This window comes from Oenanthe melanoleuca, chromosome 4 (genome assembly GCF_029582105.1).
Source record: "Oenanthe melanoleuca isolate GR-GAL-2019-014 chromosome 4, OMel1.0, whole genome shotgun sequence".
In the NCBI taxonomy this organism is placed as follows: domain Eukaryota; kingdom Metazoa; phylum Chordata; class Aves; order Passeriformes; family Muscicapidae; genus Oenanthe; species Oenanthe melanoleuca.
In genome coordinates, this window is record NC_079337.1 from 2,653,006 (window position 1) to 2,670,728 (window position 17,723).

At 41.9% G+C, this 17,723-nt stretch overlaps 1 protein-coding gene across 1 annotated transcript in view; it reads right to left on the reverse strand.

The window, feature by feature from the left end:
- NDST4 (N-deacetylase and N-sulfotransferase 4) overlaps positions 1-17,723 on the reverse strand; it is a 67,992-nt gene that overhangs the window by 42,307 nt on the left and 7,962 nt on the right. Inside the window, exon 2 of the mRNA XM_056490769.1 lies at positions 10,765-12,002. Coding sequence (XP_056346744.1) covers positions 10,765-11,745 — 981 coding nt within the window. The 5' untranslated portion in view covers positions 11,746-12,002. The remainder of the gene's footprint in view (positions 1-10,764; positions 12,003-17,723) is intronic.

Sequence of the window (17,723 nt, forward strand, 5' to 3'; positions counted from 1 at the left end):
TATCCTGAACTGAGGTCTGGCCTTCAGGGCTCAGAATGGGTGTGTTGGCACACAGATGGATCTGTCTTGTGGCTTTAAGAGAGTGCCTCCGTATGTTTGGGGGTTTTTTCCTATGCCAGTCTGCTCATTGCCCACCCTCTCCATAAAAATCAAAAACCAGGGAAGTCTGGAGAACTGTTTTCCTAGGTTGTTGTGAAACCTTCCATTTGCAAAATCTTGATGAATAAGGGTGTGCTTTAAAAACCACTAGGATTAAGTGTTGCTTTTTAGTATTTTTGAGATGTTTGATACTTGTCTGGCAGAGATTAACTTCTCTGACCTTTCTTCCTTCTTTGTGATGCTCTCTTCCAGTATCCACGGAGCTCGCTTCAGTGTTTTGATAACTAGAATTGGATGTTTCTGTGGAGTGAGAAGGGAATTTCAAGGCAAATGTTCTTGCTTTATACCACATTTCTTTCACCAGAGATCAGAATGCTTCTGCCACCCCCTGCTCCTTCAGGTTCAGAGCAGAGGGAGCTAAAACCTTTATTGTCCTCCAGGACAGGTTTAAAACCCCTCCATCCCAGAAAATCCTCTTGCTTACCACTGCTTTATTATCCTTCCCAGCATGAAGACAGCATAGTGAGCTGTCCAGAGGAGGAGGCTGGAAGATCCAAAGTAAAATGGCAATGCCCATCTTACATTTCTACTCAATTCTCTTCAGAAGAAACATGAAAGGCCAGTATGTTGTCCAATAAAATCAATCCAGATCACCAACTGAGGCTGGCACATCTGAAATCAGCAATTTCAGAAGTTTCTAGTAGGTTACTTTCCCCATAAAACTAGGTTATTTCAGGTAAAATTGAGAACAAATCTCTTTAACAGTCTAAGGAAATATTTCAGGTTCAAAAGTATCACCACACCTTTCCCAAAAGTGGGAAAATTACACTCAGAGCAAAACTGAAGTACTACTGTTCCTCAGATTACTCTGGAATAGAGACTGGCAAAAAACTCCAACCTGCACCCTTGAGAAATTCAAGTGGTCCAATGTAATTCTGGGAAAGTGATGAAATCTTTCAGTAAATTCCTAGGAAGGAAGCTTCTGATACCAGGAAGCCCTTCTACATGTCTTTTCCAGCTTACCCTGTGTAAGTGCCCACAGTAAGCCAGCTGGTCCCAAGCTCCCTGAGCACACCCTAGAGCAGCAGTGTGCCTTCCAAGAGTGATCATGGCTGATGGCAATAATAATCCACTGAAAAATCAGTGCTTGTGATCCTTCCTAAGTCTCATAACAGCTGAAACTCCTGGCTTTTCTGTGTTCTCACTACAGGAGAACACTGGTTGTGAGCCCTCGTGGTGAATAAGTCTCTAGCACTTGGGAACAGGGAAGAGAGCTGATCTCACCAGCACACCAAATAGTTGTATAGCATTGTCTTACAAAACAAAAGCAGCACAGAAAGGTTGTGGGGGGGGAAAGGTTTGGTTTTTGCATAAAACAGATTCCTATTTCAAGCCATTCAGATGCATTTTGGTGGCAGTCAGATAGTGGCATTACTGAGGCAGTTAACTTCTAAACCTAGTTGCTTTTGATCTTAATCATTAAAGGCAGTACTTTTCTCTCTAAATATTCCCATTGAAAACTGTAGCTATTTGCAGTGTAAAGTATGAATTCATGTATCACAGGATCATTAAACTGGGAAAAATATGTTCAGCAAACTATCAAGATTTTAATTATAGTTGTTACACTAAATTTCCACTTATTTCTGAAGTGAGAGATTCTATTACTCTCACAGCTGAAGGGTAATGCCATAATTTTATTTTATATGGGAATAGCTGTTTAAAAATCACAAATCCTGAATTGCTGTGACAGGCTTTGCTTGGGTGCTGCTCTGCTAGCCAAACAGGACTGTTTGATAATGTGTACATCCAAATCCTGGAAATAATTTGCAGCTGTAATATGAGAAAAAGCTAAAAGCTGGGTGCTGTTTTTCCATTGTGGAAAACCTTCCTTATTCCTCAAGCTCTTCTTTGGGCTGTGCATTCTCCCTTCTCTGCCCCCTTTCTCCTTTGCTGGGGTTCAGCACACCACATGTGTTATCCCACCAGTGAAATTAATAATCCTGAATATTTCTGGATGTGGAATATCAGCTGGGTTTGAGCAGTTTCAGAGCAGAAGCCTTTTAGAATGTTGGTTTTAACCATCCTACAGTGGGCTCTTTCTAGGCACAGGTTTCCTGCCCCAAATTCCCTCTGATCTTTAATACTCACCTTGGAATATTTAGAGCAGGAATGGGTAGCTTTTGTTTCCTGATAATGTACTGACAGCCTGTTCCCAGTTACAGCAGAAATAACAGTGAAAGCATATGGGAAACTGTATTCCCTTTCCTAATAACAAATACAGTGGAATTACACTTTATAATACCACAGACAAATTTGTTCATGATACACATAAATCTTGGGATATGTTACTAGGAAGACACATGCAGAGCTTTTTTTTTTTTATTAAAGAATTCACATTTTGCAGCTGAACCTATTTTTTAAAATGTAATGCATTATTATTGTTATTGTTATTATTGTTACTATTAACCATGCAGAGCATAGCCTCAGCAGTTCACACTTCTGCCTGGAAATCCTAAATGAATATGATTATAGAGTATTTAATCTCTATTAATTATAGATTCATATAGATTAATGCTTATTTCTGCATGTATATTCAATTAATTTCCAAACATTTCTGCTAATTTGTTGAAAAGCCTACAGTAAATATTATTACAAAGGCAGTCTTCAGTCCTGTAGCCCTCAGGGATTTAATATTACTGGAAAATGGACAAAACACTTGGATCCTCATCCCCAGAGCCTCTCTCCCTTGTCCTGCTCTTCACCAGGCTGCTTTTCCCCAGGTACAACCTGCTGCCCACGTGATTTCCCCTCTTAAAACAATTGGGTCTCCACCAAAAAAGCACTTGTGCTATCAAGAATCACTGACAGCTTAAAGAGCCAATATTTCATGAGGTTTGGGCAAGGCAGGCAAATACAGTCTCCTGTCAAAAATGTGAATTCCATCATTTTTTATACCATTTTTTACTTGAAGGGCTGATGTTTTGGGGTGAAAAATACACAGGTCCTGAAGCCCATGGCTTTAATTCAGTCTGATTCAATCCAGGCAGTTCAAGTGGAATACTGAGACAACTTTTAGGAATTGCTTCAGTGTTGGTATTTCAGATTTAATATGTTATGTAAAAGCTACTTTAATAATTCTGGCGTTTACGTAAAATGAAGAGGCAGTAAAAACCTGAAATACCCATTTCCTGGGAAATTCTTGTATTAAAGAACTCTCTGAGCAAAGTGTGAATTACTTGCATTTTTTTTTTAATTTCTGGAAGATCAGCAATTCCAAAGCTACATTTAATTATTATCTTTGGATTTTTTTCTTTTTTAATATTCTACAGACTGCCCCTTTTTCCTTGAGTCTGCCAGAGCAGATGAGCTGGCAGAACACAATTTTGTTTGAATCATATTCCAGTGAAACATTCTGCATTTCATAAATCAACATTTTGCCACAGGAAGCTGTTTCACTTGAGCAATCCAGGTTGATCAAGTAACAGGAATATCAACTTCATTTCCCTCTGCCCTGTCACTTTGCCATTTTGGAGGATTTTTCCACCCATTTAGTATAAAAATAAATGGCCAAACAAGTAGGATGGGAGGAAAATTAAAATCCTAACCTCTAACTCTTTGAATTTTTTCCATACCTTGGTCAGAAAGTGATATTAGTTTTAATAGATTTAGTTTGTGGTTTTTAAAAACTGCTAAAATGCCAATTAAATGACTACATCAATTAAAAAATAAACTCTGAGGTAAGGAATTCAGCCTTTTCCAATCAGAAGTATTAAAAATAGCAGGGATCTCATGTGCTAGAGAAGCTGAGTGTGTACCACACTGCAGATCCCACTTGTGTTTGGGTGCTGTCTGGATGAAAAATGTGAACAGCAGATGAAGAGAGTGCTTGTAATTAGCAGAAAGAGCGAAACCAGAAAAGAGTAAGGCTTACAAATACCTTGAGAAATTTTCATGGCTTGGTAAAGGACATTTATAATCTGTGCTTTTGAAGGGGAAAAATACTTAATCCATGGCTTTATTTGCTAAAGGAGGCAAAGTCTGGACTCTGTAAGGAGGAACTTTATTTTCTCCCAGAAGCTGGAAGGACTGCATTCATTGCTCCTTCTGTGCCAGCCTCAGCTGCAGACACAGGAATTTGTTGCTGTGTGCTCCCCTCACAATGCAGCAATGGTAAATGCTGCAGTTTGACATCAGAACACTCCAGTGCAGGCAGTGTGTTGCAGTAAATCAAACCCTGACGAACAAAAATGCTGCCCACAAAGACCCCCCAGAGGGTTTTAACTGAAACATTGGTTTCAGGAAACACTTAATAGCTTATCCTTTAATTTTCTTGTAAATTTTGAGAATTAAATTCTTAATGGAATTAAATAGTTTTGTTTTCTCCCTGACATTTCTGGAGAGAAATTCTTAACTTTTCTAAGACATTATCTATAAAATGGGTGTGACTATTTAAGTTATAAGTTAATGTATTTAACATGAGAAATTTCATTGACACAAAATGACAAATTAAATTGCTAAATAGTCTTATATTAGAATTTCCCATGAGATGAAAAAACTCTTTAGTACTTTGCTTTTTTTATTTTCTGACTGGATGGAAAGAAGAGAGGTGGAGGTGTAGAACATTGGAAGTAAAAGCAATAATTAAAGGGATCTTTGTCTATAGTCATAGAAAGACAAAGACCATAAGATTTAATTTCTGTGAGCTTTATATAAAGCTATAAGGGTTGATGGATAGATGAATATGACTAAGGATTTGAAGCCAGACATAGTCAAATATTTGGTCTTATATTGCATTGTGACACAGAAAATGCCTAGTTAATTATTGCTAAATAATTTAAGTCTCATATTTCTCCTTTTCTCTTGGAGATTTTCTGTTTGCCACCTGTTTGTCCATCCCTCCCTGTGTACCCACCCTTTTTCTGAGCACTGCCACTTGCACATCATTTGAATAATGCCAACAGTGCTGAATTGAGCTTTTGCTCTAAGTGTTCCTCCTGCTCCCATTTGGATGACAAAGGCATATTTAAAGTCACTTAAGTAACGCTGCTCCTGAAGGAGCTGCATTATAGATGGGTTCCTAGTAATGTGCTTATTGCTGCTTCAAGTGCTTTTAAGGCAATAATTATGACTGCTCCTGCAGTCTGCACTGCCTGGCCCTTCTACAAGGCTATTCCATCATTTCAGAGTGGTTTTTGTGCAGGAAGCAACTGTTAGTGCTTCTTTTTAACTAATATGCATTGTTTTAAAGCTCAGGTTAATGCAGGTCTCTTGAGGGGTTGGTGTAAAGCAGATGTGGTTTTTGGCTCCTATGGATTCCCTAAGTGATGCTAAATTAAACAGAGTGCCACATGGATCTTGGAAATATACTCCAGTTTGATACAACCTATGACTTCAGAATTATTTTGGAGAAAGGATTCAAGAAATAAGTACAAATCCAGGAAATCAGTGCAAATGTAGAAGGGGAATGTGCCACAAGTCAGTGGTGCTTGGCACAGGATGTGATGTGAGCACTAAAAATCTCTGAATGTGACCTGGAAAACTTGCCATTTCTATATTTTTAATTTTAATGTGACATTTTTTAAAACATGAAGATTTAAAATATTTTTCAAAATTAAGTTCTCTTGAGTTCTTGTAGCCAGAATGAAGGATGATTTTTTTTTTTTTTTTTTTTTTTTTTAATTTTTTTTTTTTTGGTGTGTGTGTAATTAATTTATTGCTTTGTGGAATATTATACTTTTTTCCTTGGGAAAAAACCCCAAACATCTGAGATCATTCTGTGATGCTTGTACAAACAATTTAGCAAATTGAACTCCTCGGAGTCATGTAACCCTACAGACCGAAAACAAGTGTGTTCAGGAAAATCTTGCTAGGGACATGATTGTTCAATAAATTCAAGAGGTAGAAAATTTAAGCCACCAGAATGTTTTCTGGCAAGACTGTATAAAACACTTTCAAGACAACCAGATCTTGAGTGGTAACCTGGCAGATGAGAGAACCCCAAATCTATTATAATTCAGGGAGGGTACTTGGATAGACAGTCAATCCATCAGGCTGCCAAGGAGAAGAATACAGGTTCTGCTGGAGGCAAGGGAGTTGTAGTTTTTAACTACATTGGTACTGAAATTCTGAATGAAAGAAAAGACCCTATTGAAACAAAAGAAGTATGAAACATTTTGTCTGATGTGTCTTGACAAGGCACTTGAGCAGTGCCTCAACACTCAAATTATTACAGAAAGAATTGGGTGATTCAAGAGACCTGAACAAGGAAAATATTGAATGAACTGTCATATCTGATGAAGCAGAATGGAGCAGGCACTCCCATTTTTTAAAGAAGATTATTAAAGTTTTCATGTAATACATCTCAGCTGCTTTTTAAATTCATTTTTAAAGACTTTAAAACTGTCCAAAAGTGGGAGCTCCAAAACTCCACTTCATTGTGTTCTTCACTGCCACTCTCAAGTGCTTTAAAAGGTGATAGAAGTGCCACCCATCCTGCAGTGACCAATGCTTGGCTGTCTGCTCTGGCTTCTGTGCTCACACCTCTGGGCTGGCCATGGGTGTGGTTACTTTACTGGCAGGGGCTCATTATTATTAAAAGGGTATCAGGGTGATTGCTTTATCTCAGGACTGACCATTCTGCCGTGCCTGGTGATATGGCCCAGGCACTTCCAGTAGTTCCCCCTGAAAGCAGTTGTCCTTGCACAAAAATCAGTGATAATCATATGCTGGAGAGATGGAGTGGTTGAGCTCACCTCCCTGCTGTGCCAGTACTTTTTAATTCGGAATTGCCAGGAAGGATGCAACTCCAACATGAATTGTTATCTTTAAAACACTAAAATGAGCCAGAAATCACAGGCTTTAAGTGTTCCAGGCATTTTAATGATGGTGAAGGTCAAAGATGAAGTGCAGACTGTGGCAGTGAGGAGGTGTCAGACTAATGCAATTCTTATTTCCAGGGAAGGACTGGAGCTCAGAGGGGGAGGCAGGAGAAGGTAGACAGGCTGCCAGGAGAAGGAAGGCCTGCAGTCAGCACTAACACAAAGGACATGGCCAAGCATGGCTCCATCATTTTTTGTAGCTCATAAAGTCCAAGATGTTCCCATCCCTATAGTGACAATTAGTGGGATTACAGAAAGGGCAAATGGAGGTTTAGAGAAGGGGGCTGTAGAATATGGTGGTGCTGGGACAAGCAATTTCTCCTTGATAATCTTACCAGCTCCAGCTGGGAGAGTGGGAGAAGGCAGGGGAACAGGTGGTTCCTGAGTCCACCCACAAGTAGGTGTGTGGCAGTCTAAATTGTAGAGTTAAGAGGAGGGTAGAAAGTGAAAGGTAAAGCTTTTTGCTTCGTTTGGAGGGTTTTCATATTTGTTTTATTTATTAAAGAGTAAATGCCTTTGCTTGCACTGTGCTCTTGCAGGGCTTTTGAGTTAATAATAGGACGTGTATTTGTGGAAGGTGTTGGAAAAGCCCTGGTGGCTGTGTTGAGCTCTTCCTGGGTGAGTAAATATTGTACTAGCTCATACTGTGGCAACAGAAAAAATAGAAATACTTCAGCAAGTTTCAGTAATGCAGTCCTCTTTGTGCTCAGTTAAAAGGAAACTTTAAAGGTGAAAACTTTGTATTTTTTCTGTGTGGTTCTCCCAGATACAGCATAAAAAAACATTTCCAGGGGTTTTTTGCCTGGTCACTGATACCAGTGATACTGGACTCATGTGGCTGGGAACAGCACAATTTACAAGTACACAAATTCACTGTTTCTGTGCATTAACTGATGAATTCTTTTGCTTTCTAAAATAAAGCACTTAGATAATAGATTGGCAGGCAGGCATTTGCAGATGCTTGCTATGCTCAAGATAGAACTTCACAGAGCTTGGAAAAACAGCTTTCTGTGGCTCTGCTGAGTTCCTGTTAATTACTTAGCCAGACATGACCTTGCACAACTTCTTCAACACCAGGTACTAGGAGATCTTCTGTGGTAAACAGAGCCCATAATAACCCTGTTGTCTAATTTCTGTTTCTGTAGCTGATGCCATCCTTTATAAAAGTGTGTGTGTATATATATCTCCCAGAGACACCTAATTCAGAGATGGCTCTGTGAGGGAATAAAAGCATTCAGATTGCAGGAAGTAATTACACAGGCACAGGTTTACTTGTTTCATTACTGTTACATGCCAATATTGTTATCAGAGGACTGGCTGTGTACTGAAGCATTCATTCCCAAGGGATTTGGGTGGGCATGGCACCTCTGGAGAGCCTAGTAGAGTCCCTACGCCTCTGCCAAGTGACCCCTCTGTGAGCAGCCACAGCCACTTCTCCCAAAGGAGAAGTGCAATCCCAGGGCAATGCTTGGCCATCACTGAAATATCAGCCTCCAAAGCAGTTGTTATTTTTGCCTCTCAAGCAAAGCTGCTGTGAAGCTTACCCTTACGGGGTGAAGGCAGGTCTGCTGGATCTTAATTGCCTCCTTCCCCCTGTGACTTGGGAGATTGTTCTCTAACTGGCTCTAATTATCCTTTTCTGTAAACTAACCAAAGTGCACTCTGCTTTAGTGTTATGTTCATTAACAGGGCTCTGTTCTGTGGGTTAATGCATTCTGGGAATGTCCAGTCTGTAGAAGCAGACTGACTTGTGTACCAAGTGCTTGTGAAATACCCTGAGGAACAAATCTGTGCGTGTAACTGCTTCAAAATAGAATCCATAATGTTGAGGACAGGGTATCTATGGGTGCTCAAGCTGCAGGGTGGATTTATGTGTGAAACATTCACCTAAAAAGAGGAGATAAACTTTTTATTGTCCCCGAAAGAGAGCTTGAGGGGAAGGTTCTGAGCCTGTGCTGCAGAAGATTTCTCCCTGTGGTTAGTGTGTGAGGTGAGGAGAGCATTTATCCCATGAGTGACACTTTTTGCGTTTTTGTGAAGAAAGTGGGCTGCTAATTTGGCACTGGAAAAATGTGGAAAGAACGAAAGCTTCCCTTTATGCCCTGGCTTAAACATAATGAAAGAAGGCTCACCATGTATTGCTTGAAAAAAAATTAAAAAAGGTCTGAATCCTAGCAGATGTTATTGTCTAGCTATTCAGCAGTGTGGACTAGCTGGTTTTCAGATGGATAAATGCGTGCAGCATGTAAATATAATTCTGAATGCTTTTAACAGCATCCAGCTCCTACTGCAGCCCCTGGATGAGGAGTTTTCTGCTATGTCTCCCAGAATGAACATGGAAGCATGGCTGCTGTGCCGAGCACAGCTGGAAAGGTTTGCCTAGCCATGTTGTTGACTGCTAGATAGAACTGGGGGTGATTTGTGCTTTTTCCTGCATAATGAGATGATTGCAGTGAGACCTCTGCTCTGAATCTCCGAGTGTCTCTGTGTGGACACTCCTCTGCTGGCAGTGGGGGCTCTTGAACCCTGTGGAATCGTAACAGGCTTCCTTAGTGGAGCAAACCACGTCAGAGAGACACTCGCAAAAAGGCGCAGGCGGGAGACTATTGCTGGAAAACTGGTTTCACAATTGCCTTTTGAGTTAATTTCCTCTTGTGTAGGAGCCATTTCTCAGAGCATTTCCCCATATATTTCCAGAAAGAGACCACTTGATCACTGAGCTTGTGCAGCGCTCAGATCTCAAAGGCACCAGGCACTCCAAGTGCCTGGTGCTCAGAATCAGCCCTGATGAGCATTCATATGCCTGGTTTGGCTAATAGAATTACCCCAAGTACTCTGATGTGCAAAATTGTTTCAATTGTATATGAGGCTACTGCTCTTGCTGGGTATTTGGATACCTCAATGGTCTGGATGAGGAGGCAAATGAATATAGAAACTGTAGAAACAGAAATAAGGGTTTAGAAATTAAATAGAAATCTGCTTTTAAAAACAAAAGGTTTGCTTATTGTTCTTGAAAGCATTGGGTATTTACAGGAAAAAACCCTTCAGAGTAAAGGCTAGAGAATGTGATATTGCATGCTTAGGGATTCAATTAATCTCTGACTATGATTCCCACATGTGGAAAATGACAAGAAATAACTGTCATGCTGTTGAGCTCTGTCTATTCTTTCCAAGTTGAACACATCTTTGAAAATTACTCTGAACAAATTTAATGGTGTCCCTGGATACTACAGATCAGGAAAATAAGTGCAGAAGAGCCCCCAGTGAGTAGTCTGTGGGCCTTTCACTCTATCAGATGGTTATGTCACTTGCTCAAGTGCATGCTGTGCTTCCACCCTGTCACGGGTAACTTTAAATGCTTACCTGCTAGTCCGGTAATGAAAATTATCCTGCTAACTCTTAGACATCACATTGGGGCTGTAGCTTCTTCAGGCTCCTTTTCTCCTTTTGTCTTTTTGTTTGTTTTAAACTCAGTGATGGTGAGGTTTAAAAAGGCAACCATCTTGTATTGTCCTGTCTACTTTAGAGAAACAATACAGAAAAGGCCTCTAGAAGATATTGTATACATATATGTGCAACATGCATGTGTATGCCCGTACATATATGCATTCATAAGTGCATCTCTGTATGTATGTGGGAAAAATGGCTTTTAATCTCAGCTTGTGGTTTATGTATCTGCTGGCTGCACTTGTGCACTTTGAGCCCTTACCAGGAAAAGGAGCTTCTCAGCTCTTACAAGCTTAAACACCCATTAGCACACACACATCTGGGATGGTTCTTGCCTTACCTTCACATCGTTGATGTTCATCCTTGTCCCCTCCTTCCCGACAAAGATGTCATCTATGTCCACCAGGATGTACCTCTCCAAGGAGAGCGTGAGCTTCTTTCCCGACAGGAAGGAGATGGCATCGATGAAGATGAGCTTGTGGAGCCAGAAGGTCAGGTTGTTCCCAAAGAGGACTCTCTGGATGCCGTCGTGCAGCCCCAGGTCCTGGATGATGGTTGCATAGAGAGCAGCCCTGGGCAGCGTGGCAGGGGTGGGCCTGGCGGGCTGCAGCTCAGCCAGGAGCACGGGCTGGTAGGTGGAATGATTGTACTGGAACACTGTCCAGTCCTCGCCGGGCAGGGGGCCCCTCTCCACCCTGGGCGCTTTGGTGATGCGCAGCAGGGGCGACTGAGGGTTCACCGCGCAGTCTCTGAGGGCCACGTTGTTGTGCAGCTGTAATGGCAGCCCCTTCAGTCTGACACTCGGGGAGCTGTTCTCGTTGGCTTTATGAAAACCAATTATGCTAACACTGTATTCCACACAGTATTTTTCCAGAAGCTCTCTATTCCATGAGTCCATGGACACGTACTTCAAAATATTCTCATATATAACAATCGTGTACTTCCCTCTCCCATTGTCTGTGAGAGGGGGAATGTCCCCCTTGGCTGGAGCAATGACCATGTGGTACTGAAACTTGCTGGACTCGAGGATGGCTATGATGTCTTGCCCCAGCTGGGAGTACTGGCTTTCCACAAACAGGAGCACGGTGGGATCAGTCCTAGAGGGATCAATTGGCTTAGGTGTTCTCAGCTCCGCAGACCGGTAGGGCAGAAGCTTGAGGTCCTCACACTCTGCTTGTCCAGTGGTTTCCACCAGGGCCATTTCCTGCTTGTAGCCAGTGTAGAGGAAATAGGCAGAGATGACAATGCTTGCCAAGCAGAAGGTGGCCAGCAGAATGACCAGCGTTCGGAAGCTTCTGCGGAGCTTCCCGATGAGATTCATCTTTCGCAGGGCTTCCAGCTCCTGCTGGACTTGCTGCTTTTCCTGGTGCTCTTCCTAAAGTGCCATAGGAATGAGGAGCTGTGGAGGTTCCCCTTCTAAGATGTTCATGTGACCATTGCAGTACATTGATGAAGCATTCGGGGAGGCTGTAAAGCTGCCGGGGCGGGAAGTCAAAGGACCCGGAAAGATAAATTGAAAGAGGTTTTCTCAGAATGCAGCAGCTGCCAATAATCAATGAAGAGGACTCTTAACATTATCTGCAACAAGAAGTAAAAAAAGAGTAAGTAAAACAAAATCCATAAAGCAATTAAAAACACACATTAATAAGGCCGGTGATTGATACTGGCAATCTGAGTAAAGAGGGAAGTTTCTGAGTAGTTCAAGGAGCACTCAGTGTCACTTGCTTTCTTGGTGCATTAAGATGAGCTGCATTAAGCAGCTGCCCTGTGTTCTCAGGATACAGAAATGAACTCTGAGCATGACTTTTTGAGGATGTGGATCTACTTATCGGCTTTTCTTGGCTAAAATATGTTATTGCTATTGCAAATGGGAACAATGGAAGATTTCAGGGGCAAAATTAGAAAAAAGTGAATCTTTGTCTAATAAGGGACCACGTTCCATGTCAAATTCCAACTGCATAAGGGATAAACTGTGTGTTGGATTGGAAAATTAATGTGACCAAAGTGAAAAACACAACAGGAGGAAAGATTTGTAGAGCTTTCTCTCCAGTTTGCATTCTGCACTCAGAGCAGTCAGGACTTCATGGTCCAGTTTAGGAACTGCAAAGATTCTGTGGGGATTTTTCCAAGTGAATGAGCAGGCTGCTGCAACTGTGCATGGCTCTGCCTCCATCAGGGATCAATGGGAGGTGCTGTGGCAAGAGAAGCACCTCAAGGAAGCTGTTTTAGTGCTGGGTGGGCAAGTAGGTGTGTGTGCTGGTCCATGACACCTCCAGCTAAAGCCCTCAGCCTCTGGTCTGCCCCTGTACAGATGAAGTACGAGGTGCTTAAACCTCATTGCTCTGAAGCCCTCATGCAATTCCTGGCAGTTCTGCCTAAATTCATGAAAAATTGTCATTGGTAACAGTAAACTCTATGATTCAGAGGCAGTTAAAGCTAACTAAATAAATAGCCTATGCTGCGCTATGGATTTAAGTAGGAATTAACATCTTTCTGAATTATTTATATTGTTTGTCTATTGGAACAATGTGAGACAGTAAACAATGAATTATTTTGGAACTGCAGGGAAGAAATGCTTTTTCCAGGCAGATACTTATCAGTTGATGTGTCCTCCTCCATTAACTCAGATTACACTTTTGGCTTGTGTTCTGGAAACTATTCATTCATCTTAAGGCTTACACCTAAAACTGGAAAATGCTTGTAAGAAGCATTTAGAGAGGAGGAGTTGTTTTCTGAGGCCGTTTGTGAGTCTGGCAGGTTCAAGGTCTTATCTGATTTACCTTCCTCAGCTGGAAGGTTGCAAGGAGATTGATACCCCTGCCTTGTGGGCTATTCCAGCAGTGACCCTGTTGTGTCACACAACTGGCCAAGAGGGGAGTGAGGTAGGGACAGATATAAGAAATATCTTCTGCATTTACTCCTTTCTTAAGTGCGAGAGAAGAAATAAAAAAATCACAGCTACCATTAGGAAATTGAAGTCATCCTGATAATCTTAAGAGTATTTGCCCTGCTTTAGTGCTTCCCTTGTTCAGCAATTGTCTGCTTGGTGGGATTTCACTTCTTATTAAACCTCCAATTAAGATTTCCTCAAAAGATAACACTGGATCAAGTGAAGCATCCTGTGCCAGGCAGTATTGGAGTTTGGGTGACATTGATGAGTCTCTCAGCCCGACTCCCAGGGTTTATCAGATCAGGACTCTTGCTCTCCGTGGGAGGGGCAGCCTGCAGAGCTGGGTGATGTGTCCGCCCCAAAAAAGCTGATTGCAAAAAGCCTGTTCGGTCAGCACGAGACAGGCAGGTAACTTGGAAAAAATCTTGAACTCCCTGTCCTCGGACTGTGCATCCTCGGCTTGCTTTGGGCACTAGAGGGCAATCGCTTCTCGCTTTTGCGAGGCAGCACCTGCTCTGCCCTCGCTCCCGAGCACAGCTCTGCCCGCGGCCACGCTCCCACCAGAAGCCTTCGGAAATCCCCACGGCACGTAAAGCACCTTAATTAAGATTTCTGTGTTTAACATTAAATAAAAGCCAGGAGTTCTGCTCTAAGAAATGTGCCGCTAGATCACCCTGGATGCTTTGCAAATGTTCCAGCCTCCACCTTTGGCACAAGGGAACAGTGACAAAACCTAAAATTGCACGGTTTTCCCTCAGTATTTGGCCCTGCTGCATCTCCTGGGTACTGGTATTGCAAGCCGCCAAAACAATAAACTTCACGAATATTATAGCTTATATTACTAAAATAGGAGAAGTCCCTGACTTTATGCTAGTCAAAACAAAACTATGGTCTTCATCCCTAACTTTCCTCTCAATAACACGGTAAAATCTCATCGAGATGAAATCTCATATTATAAATAAGTGCAAGTATTCCCACTTATTGAGGTGTATAATTATATAAAATTGATATAGAATTTAAACTTGTGTAAGGAAACCTAGCATTGGAGCAGACCCTTTTTTGTCTGCACATTGTTTTCCAACTGCTCCGTTGAAGTGATTACACTGTTCAGTAAAAAAAAAGAATGGTGCGAAGTAATTAAAGGTTATGAAAATAAATCAGCTATATTAGCCATTAGTGGAACTTTCTCCGAGGCATAATTGGAAGTTAAGTGCCATTTGTGCCTTTGAAACTCTCCCCCTTGAAGTTCAACAGCTTTATATTCGCTCCAGAATTCAGCTATCTTCAGAGAGTTCCTGCACTAGATTAATTTGCAAAATATGAAAATAGGCCATATTTCATAATTAGTGTTACCAATGGAGTTGCATTTTGGTAACTGGTATTTGAGGTCCTGTGCTCCTGTGGCCACTGATGAGCATTCACAGAGTTTTCAGGGAGGTAAAGCCCAAAGCTGGGCACGTTTGCTCAAGGAACCAAGGTTACAGTCATCCAGAGTTGGTCCTTCAGTAGATCTTCAGCCAATTTCCTCAATGTGGGGCCTTTCCCCAGCAAGAGCAGAATGCTGCAGTACAACTCTGTTGTGATGTCAGAGACATCTGCAGGGACTCTAATTTTTCTTTAATTCAGGCAGCTGAAGAAAAATGGAGGTTTAAAAATTGCTGCCTCCTTGCTAAATAACACTTCCTGCTTGCCTGCAAAAATGCATTTGATTGATGAGTAAAGTGTACTGATTTTGAAGATGACTGATTGGGAGATTAGGACTTGACTATTTAAAACCGATAGCACGACAGCCAAGAGAAACAGCCCCTTATTAATGCCATGTGTTAACTGTGCATCAGGAATTAAAGCTGACTCCCCCGTGGGCCAGTTCCCACGGGCACAGCTTCCCCCAGGGCTCTTGGTGCCTGAACAGGCAGACTTGGTGTGTGGGCTGGGGGAGCTCCTCTTAGCTCTGATCATGGGTATGCAAAGGATCTCTGAGCTACTTGAGCTTGTGGGAAGTAGAAATATTGATATTAAGCCATCAGCTGTGTTCGTTTGCCCTGAGGATGGAGCTAATGGACTTCACATCTGCAGTGGGCTCAGAGGTGTCAGTGCTGACAGGGTAGAGCAGAGGAGCAGGACCCTCATTCCGCAGCAGCGTGGCCATTCCTAATCTCCTGTCTGCACCAGAGTGCACTGCTGGGAGCAATTCACCTGGAGGCAGGCCAGAGCTTTCCCTTCCTTATTCCGGAATAAATCACAAGTCAGAATGTCTTTATTGTCTATATATAAAACTTCCCTTTAGGCTAAAAGCCTGATGTAAAGCCTTTCCTCTTTTCTTTCCTTTCTAAGCTTGTATGACTCCTGTCACTTACCAGCAGCCCAATGAATCATGATACCTGCCTTGCTGCTCCTTGCATGGACTCCTCATTCATTACAGAAACAAGCAACCTGATTTGAGTGATAAATGACTCCTGGTGACCATTAGCAAAAATTCAGGGTTTCTGTTCACTGCAGAAGGAAAAAAGAGCATTTTTCTTTTCTTTCTCTCAGAAAAGTTTCCAGGAGATTTTTTTCACTGAGTTTACAAAACTTACATCCTCTTTGAAAGTAACTTCTGCTTTTTTTCAAACTTAATAAAGCTGCAACATGTTTTGTGCTTGTAAATGTGGGGTGTTGAGAGGGGTGTTGGTAGCAGCTTCTCAAAGCTCATCACAAGGGATTAGAAAATTCTTTTTACCTAGGATAAAGTCAGCATCTCAGCTGATAAAGGCTGTTGCAGACCTTGTGACTTCTATTTTATCATTTCTGAGTGGAGAGGCTGCTCAGTACTTTCACCTCTTTCATTTCTTTTCAATACATAATCACGTGTAAGTTAAACCCCCAATTTTTTGGTATTTTCAGCCGTTTGATCAAGTCTATAGTGCACATGTAATCTTGTGTGATTTCAGAAAGCTAAATGATGCCAGAGGGTGAAGTCAATAATCAATGAATATAAAGCAAAGAGTTTGAAATACTTCAACTTGTGCACTTGATGAAAGCTGGTGTGATTTTAGTGTGGAACAACACTTGGAAGGGAGCTGTTTGACTCTTCTGACTTCTATTTCTCTTTGGCTTTAAACTTTTCCAGATGATTTTAGAAAGTGGTGAAAAGGCTCCCTGCTGGAGCAGTGGCTTGAGGGTGATTTGGAGATGAGTTTTGCTTGTAGGGATATTCTCACACATGTGCCTACCTATACACATGCACACCCTTTCGTTCCCCAGCCCAAATGTGACATTCCATGTTGCTTAGCTCCTAGCAGAAATATGTTTTAAGACTTAGCCAGACCACACTTCTGGTGAGTGTTGCCCGATGTTCAGCCTCATTGCTTCCTTCTTCTGACCCATTAATTTCCAGCAGTCTCACGGTCATTTGGACCACCCAGAAAATCCCATAAATATCCCATCTGGGATGCTGCAGTGAGGCTTCCTCCAAATGGCACAATTTATGGATCTCTAACTCCTCACTACTTCTGAACATAATGAGTAATTGTAATATTTCCTCAGAAATTTCTGACTCGTGCTTTCTCTGGAGTGAAAGCTCCTCAAAATCAGTAATTTAGGTATTTTAGGTCTGAGGAATGCATGAAATCTCTCTTCATGCATGAAGAGAGAACCTATATATGTATTTTTTGTTTCTTGACAGAGTGGCTGTAGTGATCATCACAACAGATAAATATTAGTGGCCACACTCACCCTCTGAGCAGCTCCACATGTTGTGTAGTAATAGGAGAATTATCACAATACACATAATATTTTGATGTCAGCAGGCAAAACATCTTGACTCTGAGGCCAGACTTGAAATAATTTAATGATAATTTTAAATGTACCTTCTCAGTGCAGTTTCTAATAAATGTGTCCATCTAGCATGAGTGATGGTATTAAGACCTACCACTCCTCAGCAGTAACTCATCAAAAATTCAAAAGGCTAAATAGCATTAAAGGGTACAAGCCTGACTCAGACACCCGTGGCTGAGCTGGAAGTCCCTTGCCCTTGCATAGTGTCCTTCAGCAGCTGTTTCCAACCCTCATGATGTGTGTAGCAAAGTAAAAGGCTGAAAAGGTGGTGTTGAGAGACGATCTGAAGGTCAGCAGCTTACTGCCAAGCCATGATGACAGAGCCAAAATGTCATGGCAGGGAGCTGGGCCTGTGATCACAGGCATGTGTGTGCCCTGCAGGACTGAGCCCTTGCTTTGCTTTCCCAGTGGGACTCAGGAGAGTGCAGTGAAATGGCTGTGCTGTCAGTGCTCCAGCCCTTGTGAATAAGTGGGAATAAAAGCAGGCTTTGCACGGTGCTCTGAGGCAGCCCACACAACATTCCCCCTGACTTGCTGCAACAAATCTCCTGCTCTCGCTTGGTTAATGGCTCTTCATCACTTTTCAATTC